Below are 11,607 nucleotides of genomic sequence, written 5' to 3' on the forward strand. Positions count from 1 at the left end.
ATAAAACAAAGTACTAGATAGAATTTGAAATAATTAATGGATAATAAAAAAAGGTTTAATCAACGATTTTTTCATTTGAAAACAATGAAATATAGAGAATGATAAAGGAATTGATTATTAGATTGATGATGATGGAGAAAGAAAAGAATAAAGTTTGGATCCTAAACCAGAAATGGAGTAGTTTTAGTTATTATTAGGGGAAGGATAATTGAGTAACTTTATACACATTAGACACCCTGAACTTAGTCCACTATTATGGTTGGGAAAAAGAATCATATACCCCAATTAATCTGGGTATACCCCAATCTCGCAAGTAATTAAAAGTTAAATAATTCCAATACCATACGACCCTAAAACTAAAACATTGAACCATGATAGAGTTAGGGAATAAACCCAGTAGTATGGTGAGCTGAACCACAAGGATGCCAGGAATTAGAACTCTCTCGAAAATATTGTATTGAACCGCAAATACGCCAAAAAGCACGAACTCTCTGGCATAACGTTGGGATCGATACACTTTGAGTAAATGAATTATATCCCACATGAGTGGTGTGCAACCTAGTTAGTAATTCGGGGTACGGAAAACGTTCGGGATGGCAAACATACGTATATTATTCATTTTGGCTAAATATAAAATCGGTCTACTATTCGGTCAACGATTCGTGATTCGGGATAACTCGGAACGATAGGCATACATTTATAATTCTTTTTAGGAATATAAATTCGCACATAAAATTCGGTATACATTTACAAAGAAACTATTTTTAACATAATCTCGCTTTAAGTATCATGATTTTATGACTTTTAAGTAATCATACATATGATATATGCAATATAATCCGTAAATAACATGTACGTTGGTGGAGTAGAGCTAAGATTGGTGTATGCAAAATTTTAAAAGCATAAAATCATTAGAAAATGATTTGGTGATGACTTGGCAAAGTATTATATAGACCATATAGTTTGGTAATTCGTAAATACGCGTATAATTCGTTTTAGACTGGAAATTTGCAAATCTAAAATGGAATTCTGAAAGTACAGACATAAATACATATTCGGATGATGCAGATGGATTCTAGAATCATACGGATATAATTCGCGAACTTACTAACTAGGATGCGTATATTATTTGATCTTTGTGACGAACATTCGGTAGACACTATTCACTTTTTCTCCCCCACTCACACCATGTGTCTTAGTTTCTTTTCTTATTCTTCTTAAACATCCTAATTTATACATAATTAGCTAAGGTAGTTATCATAGTTTTTCTTGATTATCGGTTACCACCAACTTATTTTAAAAGATATCTGGTAGGAAAGTGCACCAACTACTATACTGGATATTCCGAAATTTTTCCACCAAAAAATCCACCGATAGTGAAAAAGCCCTTGAGGACCACCAAGAAAAAAAATCAGAAAATGGGTCATTTGCCCATAAAGTATTAAAAACTGGTTTTGATGGGTGGCTCAAATTTGCGTTGGGTAAAATGGACGGAACTTTTTTTAATGTGAAACTGATTATAATACCCCTAAATTATATTATCTCTTTCCATTACACCACCTCAAAACCATCAATGAGATCTTCATTTTTCTCCGCCATCTATTTATACTTCTTCATCAATAGAAGATACGCTCCATCATTCTCCACCATAAGCACGGAAAATGTTGACCACTACCACCAGAAATCATTTCATTTACTTTAACCACCATCACAAACACCAAAAACCCTCATCAATTTAATCTCTTAATTACCATCATCATCCCTTCAATCAGAAGTTTGTATCACCACCATTACTAAAAACCTTAGTCAAGTTTTCTTTTAATCACTATCATGAAGAGGATAATTACTAATTATATACTCCCTTTGTTTCAAAATAATAGGTATTATTTTGAAACGGAGGGAGTATGTTAATTTTTGGTTTTATCTGGAATTTTTTTTCTTCTAATTATTGAAATTGGTTTTATCTCCATATGGTTTCATATGATTTTTTTTTTCTTTCTATAATCCATTTAAACTAGGGTGAAACTGGATTCATCCATCTAAGTTTACAAAATTGTCATCACGTGGGCTATGAAATTGGTTTTCTCTTTAGCCCAATTAAACTATGAGGAAACTGGATTCATCCAGGTTTAGTTAGAATGAATATATATGTTGTATGCTATACAGGGATCTAACTAGAACTCATATATGTTATTAGTATGTATGGTAGTATTTATCCCATTGATTTTAACTTGAACCAACGACTAGTTGGTGAAAAGACGAGGGTACCAAAATACACCACAATCTTTTTATTTGATCACAACCTATCCAATCTCTACCGTGTATAAACCTCTTGGAGCAACAATCATTCAAGGAATATTTCAACATAGTGTCCACTTGAAATAGGGTTAGTCCAGACTAGCATAACACGTGAATAATTATATCAGAGAAGTGGAGAAATCCAATACGCTTTGTGTGATCGTCTATGGATATGAAATCGAGACAATACAACAACAAAGTGTTCACTTGATAACCGAAACCTTATAAGATAAATATCAAGTGCCTAGTTAACGTACAAGTGTAATTACTTTAATTATAATATAAAAAAATTATAATGCGGAAATAAAGTAAAACACACACTGGAATTTTGTTAACGAGGAAAAGTACAATCTTGTAGAAAACCCCGGGACCTAGTCCAGATTTGAATACTCAATGAATTAAGACGCTACAAAAAGTAAATCTACAACTTCGTGTAGACACTACTAAGTAAACTTGAATCCTAGTTACTCAGCTTCAGCAGTATTCTTGTTTTTACAATATCTAGCAGAACCGAAGTTCTATATCGATATTTGTTTTGATAATATCTAGCAGAACCGAATTTCTCGATAGATATTTGATATTAGATATCCTATCAGAACAGGCGTTCTCTTTAGGACTTAAATCTAATCTATCTTCTTAATGGTTCAATCTTTCAAGACAGGATTCCTTTGGATCGTAATCCAAACAGTAAAGGATAAACTGTTTGGTAACAAAACTCACTTTTTGATCACAATACCGAAATATATGATATAAGCGTAGTTAAGGATCTTCAATTTTTAAGACCTGTTACCAGATCTAAAGTTCCTCTATTACAAGATCAAACAAGACAATGATTACCGAAATAATCAGTCTTGATTACAAGGTTGATGATTAAAAAGGGTTATGTTTATTAAAACATAAACAACCTCTTTGATCCCCGAAAATCAAGTCACAGAAAGTTACACCAAAAAATCAAAATACAAGAACATAAGTCTTCAAATCTTCAAATTCTCCAGTCTTCGATTTAATCTTCAAAATAACAACCTGCAAAAACAAACTTGATTCCTTATTAATTTGTCGCACAGAACGGAGTCTGTTAACAATGAAAAATCAATGAATATATCTTGCGGATCTAGAAAGACTTAGATCCGTAGAAACGTTGATCTTTGATCTAGTTTGAGTGAGCCTTATATTATAAGAGAAGGTTCTCAAGAATAAACAAACTAGGTGCAATCAAAGATTCAACATCCGTTAGTCAAACAAATCAATAATCGAAAACTGAAATAACAATGCAATCTTCTAGTTTCCTACCAACGGTACTAACAGAGCTTCCCAATCCCAAAGTAGATTTTAAACTGAGCGGCCGTAAGAGAGTTCGCCTAATTAGGTTACTCTCCTCTCCTAGGAGGCTACACCAATAACAACACAACTGAGGAAGTTTGTTGTCACGAAGGATTAGTTTTCTAGAGATGCAAACTTAGGTATTTATAGATCAAGGAAGTTTGGATACCAAGGAATTTACAAAACCGAAAATATTCTCAAGATATGCAATAAATAGCAAAATTAGGTTTTCATAATTTCTGTAAATAAGATGATCAAACCTTAATGTTGACATTATTCACTTATCCATATTAACCAAATATATTTTCGGTATCTCTAATATTTCTAAAATAATAGAAAATTCGAAAATCTATTTTTGGATACATTTTTGTGTTAAAAACACAAAACGTGCTTAGATTGGGTTGAGATTTCTTGAGGCCGATTGCACATGTTCATAGGATCGGTTCCCCCTTGTTTCACATGTGCATAGGATCGGTTCCCCCTTATTTATGGTATAAACTTGTATTCGGTTGCACATGTTCATAGGATCGGTTCCCCCAATACTAAAAATTTGTTGTACATGTTCATACCATCTCAGGTGATTACTTAAGATTGGTTTCACTAATAAAAGTCATACCAATACATAAGTCAGGTCTTTGTGAATAGTTTTACCAAGAACACAAAGAAGTCATGAACGGTTATACTAATCAAACATATTGGTTGTTCACAATATATGCAATGATTAACAATACCAATAACGCCTGGCGATTTCCTTTTTGATTCACAAACCAAGTTCATGAATTTACTTCCTTAGAACGCATGTAAAACATTGTTCCCTAGGATGAAATCCTCACCTTTACCCATTTACATAGTCATAATAGCATCCAAAAGATTATGTCGATGTCATATCTACGAAGTTCTAAAGATAAACATTATACTTCGTGATTCAATAAATTCCTTAGCACTTTGATCATAATAGTATAACTTTGCATGTTATTTTTTCATTATAAAAGATTTGAAAGACACGAGATAGATATGGAACAAGTCAAGTCATAGTTACTAACCTCAAGCTGAAGGATGATGTCTTTGTTGTCTTCAATCCATCTTCAGATCTTTGTGAGTAACTGGATAACAATTCTTCTATCATTTATAGTCTAATCTATCGAAGTTGACTGTAGTTTACATAATAGTGACTCGAGTTTTTGAACTAATATGACAACCAATCTTGACATACCGACGCTTGGTGGGTTCAACCGAGCAGTTCTCTAACAATCTCCCCCTTTGTCAATTTAGTGAAAAAATTCTATTATATATGGAGATAAACGAATTAAAAAAAATAACTCATACTAATCTTCATACGCTAAATTCATATTTCAACAACACAAAAACCTGGAGATATTCAAACCATAAATGCCGCTGTTGACATTATAATAACAAATCTATACTAATCTCCCTAAAGGTAAGATAGGTATATTTTCAATCTACACGTCTTTGTTATACCATGTAATATGATATGTTACTCCTCCTTAGTCTGTGCTTTCATTCTTTCGTTTAGATAAACGTTCAAGCACCAATATTCTTTTCCTTACCGATACCAATTAATATAAAATCAAAGTCAGTATCACTTGTTTACTCCATATATTTCTCCCCCTTTTTGTCACAAAATGACAAAGAAATGAAAAAATAAAGGACAACACGAAAAGAATCTTACAAATCTCAAAATAGACTTGAAACCTGTAGAGTTAGGCACGAGGGTTCCACACATCATGTTCTGATAACCAATATCAAAACCGAAACTACAAGTAGTTTTATTTTGATATGTTACCAAGGAAACAATTATCCGAAACAATTTTTCAATTTTAGTTTAGCAAACCAAAAACCAACTAAGCACCTTAGTCCCTTTGCTAAACCGATTGTTCAAAAACAACCGCTTAATTCGATAAGACCAAAATAAAGATAACTCTATTTTTCTCATCAGGTTCTAATTATTATAAACTTAGACCTTTCAATCTTAAACAAGACATGTACTAGGTTAGTTAACTAGCATTTCTTGTTAAGGCATTCCATTAGACTTGAATAACTGAAATCTCACTTCGATAAGTCTAACTAAGATCAGAATTAACTTAGTTTCTCTTATCCGGAATCGAATTGTACTAAACAACTCATCCCGTAATTATTTTATTTCGTTAAACCATAAATAATTCATACAAACCAAATTAATCAACTTGCATAATTATTCACCTCAACCGGAAGCAATTGAATCAACATAAGTATTAAAACACCGCAATTGCACCGAAATTTTGTTAACCTAAACAATTGATACCACACAATAAAACAAGATAATAATAGTTTTTCTTAACCGGAACCAATTGAATCACACATAATGGGATAAACGTCAATTGTACCGAAAATTTGTTAAGCAAAAGCAAAATATATGCAATAAAATCATGCTTTTCTTAAACAGGAAAATGATTAACTAACAAATTTGTTACCTCAAATTTCGCATCCTCTTTTCCTCATTGTTTTTCTCATCCTTTCGCAAAGACATAAGAACAACAAAATCAACCTTTACCAGAGAAAGGTTGAAATGGTTTTAACTATTATGTGCCAATAGTAATAAACTAATACCAAAGACTCATATATATACTATATACACAACTTATGAGGAATAAATTGATAATAGTATAATCGTGACTCACATACGGGATTAATTGTCATCATCCTTTTATGATTATTTGATTCAGCAACCCAAAAAGTTAGATATGAAAACCGCTAAATCAAAAGTCACAAAATCATAAAAGGTAACCGATTATGAGACCTATCTCATATAACGATGACAACATGGAGATACATTCATTTGATCAAGAACGTTTAGCAAAATATTCTGAATGTCATGAGTATTGAAACTTATCATTCGAGTGTCATCATTGTGACTATCTTTTAATACTTTCCCGGTTTTCTTTAGGGAAGACTTTGGACTCCATTTAGAAATGGGTTTTATAGGAACAACTTTGTTCTTCCGATTATTTCTTCCTAAAATCCAAGATGAATCTCTTGAGGAAAGATTAGGGTAACTAAAATGTTGAAAACTCTGAGAGTTAGCCTTTCTCCAATTTGGAACATCAGATCTGGTCTTTACAAAGTAATTTCTCCTTTTATTGTTTGAGTGATTCTGAGAACTTTGTAGAACCCTGATAAGCAAACATTGAACTATCATTACAATAATTCTTTTGCTCATTTTTAGGACAATGATGTCCTGATTTAGCACGAGAAGCATTATTGAGTTCAGCCAATTTTGTGGAAACACGTGCATCTATGGCTTTTTCATTCCTTTTACGAAATATGCATCCTATTTCCAAGTATCCTTTATTTCCACAATAAGAGCAATGCTTAGTAACATATGAACCATAGGGTTTAGTGTTACCTTGTTGTAGATTTTCTTTCATTGGAGTTTGACGGATTTTACGTTTTCCGTCTTTTGCTGAAGATGAAGGTGCTACAGATTTTCTTTTATGGAAGAGCAATCTTTTGTCGCAACTTTTGAAGCAATTTCTTCAGCAGAGTCTTTAGGTTTTACAAACTTTGTTTCCTGTTTAGTAAGCAAAGTTTGTTTACCTTTGTAGCCCAATCCTCGCGTGTCACGAGGAGCTCTAGTTGACTTCAACATTGAGTCAAGTTGTTTTGTGCTACGATCGAACTTTTTCAAGTCCGTTTTTAGACTCATATTTTCTTTCTCCAACATTTTTACTTTTTCAAGAGCATTATGTAGATCAAACTTATATTTATCAATTTGAACTTTATAATCTAAAAAAAATTCATATTCGGTAGAATTACTTACCTTAGTGTTCTTTAGGTTATCCACCTCTATATATAGTTTCCTTTCTCGATCATGACCTTCTTCGATTTGCTCTCTGTAACTTCTCATGGATCCAAGATAATCTCGCTCATTGCTGATAATTTCCATATCCTCATACAAATTATCTATTTCCTTTCTCAATCTTTCATTCTCTTCACGAAGATCACAGTCGAGCGCCTTTGGCTCTGGAGATTCTTGATCATCACCTTTTTATTTTCTGTATTCTTCCAAGACTTCAAGATAAGTCTAACCATTGTTTACATGTTCTATGTCCTTATATAGAATATCAAGTTCTCTTTTAAGATTTTCACTCTCTTTGCAGAGTTTATCACATTCAAATGCTTTTGACTCTAAAGTTACTTCAATATCCTTTCCAGATGTGCATTCAACAGTTGCATGGAAAGCCTTGTTCTCTTGATCCTTGGAACAATAAGAGTTATTATTTTGTTCTCTATTCTCTACACATTTCTATGATTTTTGGGAAGGAAAAGATGCATCTTTTGAAGAAATCCTTTTCTTTTGTCTTAATAACTTTCTAAATTGTCGTGCAGTCATATCAACACTACAACTCTCAGTTTTTGTATCCGAAGAACAAGTCTTAGTTACAGCTTTAAGGATAATATCCTTTTCATTCTTGAATTGGTATTCAAGGTCAAAGATCTTTAGTTTACTAACTAGAGCGCTTATAGATAGTGTGGAAAGATCATTTTCTTTCATGATGGCATGCTTTTTAGATTCGTATCTTGATAGTAAATACCTTAGAGTTTTACACACAATATCTTTATCTGAAACAGTTTTCCCTAAAGCGTGAGAGGCATTCACTATTTCAGGGAGTTTTTGATCAAACTCATCAAAGGTATCGTCTTCATCCATACAGAGGTTTTCCCATGTAACACCCAGCACCAGACTTTTTAGTTAAAGTTATATTCTGTAGGTGTGTCAAGAATACAAGTTAATATAGTCTGTTTTGTGCCTAGTTAGGTTGCCCTTAGCATAAACTATAGTCTGGGGTTATAAGATGCTAAGATAGCTTTTAAGGAAATAATATAAACCTAGTTTTGCAAAAATATCTGATTCCGATTAGAAATTTTGAATAGGGAACGTCCAGGTGAAAGGAAACTAGGGTTGCATCGTTGATTTTGATTGTCCTTCTCGATTGGTTTGATTATGATTTCATTCTCTTTGTGAAGGTAAATTTGTTTTTTCTTTATCAATTTAATTGTGTTTATTTAAGCTTTATATTTTTTATGGTAATTCAAAATCGTTCTTAGGGTAAAGCCTAAATCAAACATGTTTTTGAAACCCTAAAAGTACATATGATTCGTAGAAGTTGTTTTACCTGTATATTTAGTTCCAACCGCTGGTTTATGTTTAATTTTTTATATGTTGTAATTGAGTTTTTCATGTGTCTTCTTTTAAATTTTGAAGATGATCGGACAATGGTAAGGCTCCGAATCGTTTGTGTTTACTAACTGCGTTTCTGCAGAATTCTGTCACTGTGTAGTTTTGACTTAACTCTTGTATGAATTAACTAACCATTGGATTTTGCTCAGATTTTATATGCATATTTTATATGTTATGATGAATTTCCTGTGAAAATTTCACTTAGCTTGGACGAACTTAGGTACCCTAAAGCCCCTACTTGTTAGGACTGTGTCTGCAGTAAACTATGCAAGACTCAGGTCCAATGAATACAAGATTCTGGGAATTCTATCTGTTAGAACCTGCTGAAAATTTAATATGTTGTAGAAAATTTTCTTATTAGTTTCCAGTTTGAATTTCAGGAAGATCGGGTAAGATTAACGTCACCTTTTACCTTGTAATGTTAGATGTTACACTTCTATTTGCTAGTGCTTTGCTTTGCTGTGTACCTTGTTGTGTGCATTCTGTTTATCTAGATTTTTCGATGCTGGTTTTTTTTGTAATGCCGATATCAGAGCCACCTTTATATATTGGAAAATATAAGGTGTGTCGCGGTGGGTGGTGGTTGCAAGTGTATGTCGAGATCAGGACCACTTCTATGTATATGAGATGGATTGTGTGTCTGGTGGGCAGTGAATATGAGTATGTTTTGCCGAGTTCAGGACCTCCACTGTGTATTAAACAACTGGAGTGTTACGGTGGGAAGTGGTTATACATTGTATGTGTATGTTTGTCTCATATTTGTTGTGTTTTCAAGAATATTGTGTTGGTAATGAAAAGTGCAGTGCTGGAAACTTTGTATACAGTGTTGTTTCGTATTTAGTATGATGAATATTTCTTAATACTTATAAGGATTTTATCTTCACCGGTTAAATTGATGGATCAAGAGTGAACTTGCATTTTTCCAAGGCTCCGACCTTGTGTTGATTTCCTCTTTCAGATGACAGGATGAATAAGTGACTTAATTGTGCTTTTCTCGAGTAGTTGCTGATGTCGTTTGAGGAAGTAGGATTCCTTCCTCGCAGCTGATTTTTTTAGTTTTTATTAGACTTATTTTGGTAATAAGGAGGGCACAGAAAGACACCGGTACTTGGTACCGAATTGATATTTTATTTTCGGTATTATTTGAGATATTTATTTCTTTTCCAAGCATTGAATTAATTTGTGGATTACATATTTGAATTCATATTCGTTTTAATAAAAGTGACAGTTTTTTTTTCAACACTCTGTTAGTCTATACTCGTTTTAGATGTCCATGTGGATTGTATATCCATATAGTGAAACTTTGGATTGGCTATAGTAGGACCAGCCGAACTATTATTGTTAGTTCAGGGTTATCACAGTTGGTATCAGAGCCCATGATCCTCTTGGACATGTGGCGTTGTGAGGCACACTTAAGTTAGGCACTTAGGATTTTGTTTGATTCTTATGTATGAAGTAATGTTTGGTTTTCCTATTCTCATAGTAGAATGGATGTTTATTGTGTCCTTCATTTTCCTAACAGCGATGTCAGGAAGAGGAACCATAAATGCGTCAATTGCTCGAGGTAATGGAAACGGGGAAGTTCCTAATTTTGCTGATATGATGAGGATGATGACTGAGACTATAACGGCGGCGATGACAAGTCAGGCTGCCGCCATCACAGCTGTCATTCTGAACTAGAATGGGAATCAATATGCACCGCCACCGCCGCCAGGTGGGAATGATAATAAACATCAAGGTGGTGGAGCCCAGGCGGAGTGGATGAATTTATTGGAGAAATTTATTAAGTTGAAACCACCGGTGTTTGAAGGTTCAACTGACCCCCTCGTAGTTGACAAGTGGAAGGAAGATATAGATAAGATTTTTATGGCTATGAGGTGTACACAAGTGCAGAGGCAACAACTAGTTGTTTTTCAATTATATGGTGAAGCAAGGAAGTGGTGGAACAATGCATCAATAGGCTTGAATCTAGATACTCTGACATACATTCAATTTTGTGAACGTCTCGATACGAGGTATTTTCCAGCGACTGTCAGAGATAAGAAGATTATTGAGTTTGCTGAAGTGGCACAGAATAGAGGTGAATTAGTGGATGATTACCCTGATAGGTACATTAGGTTATCTCGTTTTGCAATGTTTATGATACCCGATGAAGAAAAATCTTCTAGGAAATTCGAACGGGGTCTTGGCGACCATATTCGTAGCAAAGTTGTTAGTTATTGTTTTCCAAACATTCCAGCAAGCTGTTGAGAGTGCTAGAGCTACTGAAGCTGATTGGTTGAGGCATAAGAAAAACTAAGAGGAGTGGAACATGACAGAAAATAGGGGTAAGAAAGGGAATAACCGCCAGAAACATGAAGATTCAGCTGATTGGAAGAGACAACAGACTGAAAATTTCCACGACAAGGACAAGAAATTTGGGGATGTACAACCATTCCCTTTCCACTGTTTTAATTGTAAAGAAATTGGACACAAGAAGGTTGATTATCCTAAACCAATTCAACATCAGAGACATCAGAACCAAGATAAAGGGGAAAATAAGAGCAATCCTACTCAAGGTAGATTCCACGCTTTAGTACCCCATCAAGGGAATATAGCAGATAAAGAATAGAAGGTATGTTTCTCATCCATGAAAAGTTTGACAAAGTTTTATTCCTTTATAGTGCAACCCATTCCTTAGATGCAAATACTTTTGTATGTGTACTGCCTTCCAACCTAAGCAAGGTGATCCAAACATTATTCTTGTTGAA

At 33.7% G+C, this 11,607-nt stretch overlaps 1 protein-coding gene across 1 annotated transcript; it reads left to right on the top strand.

Annotated features, from left to right (window-relative positions):
- The first annotated feature begins 10,618 nt into the window (after positions 1 to 10,618).
- On the top strand, positions 10,619 to 11,107 carry LOC113291409. The gene has a single exon (XM_026540944.1). It carries the CDS (start codon positions 10,619 to 10,621, stop codon positions 11,105 to 11,107), a length of 489 nt encoding a protein of 162 aa, XP_026396729.1.
- The last annotated feature ends 500 nt before the right edge of the window (positions 11,108 to 11,607 follow it).

The sequence above is a fragment of the Papaver somniferum genome, chromosome 6, assembly GCF_003573695.1.
Source record: "Papaver somniferum cultivar HN1 chromosome 6, ASM357369v1, whole genome shotgun sequence".
NCBI classification, from domain to species: Eukaryota; Viridiplantae; Streptophyta; class Magnoliopsida; order Ranunculales; family Papaveraceae; genus Papaver; species Papaver somniferum.

Coding starts and splice junctions, on each gene's coding strand:
- LOC113291409 (XM_026540944.1), top strand. CDS start 10,619: ATGAATTTATTGGAGAAATTTATTAAGTTGAAACCACCGGTGTTTGAA.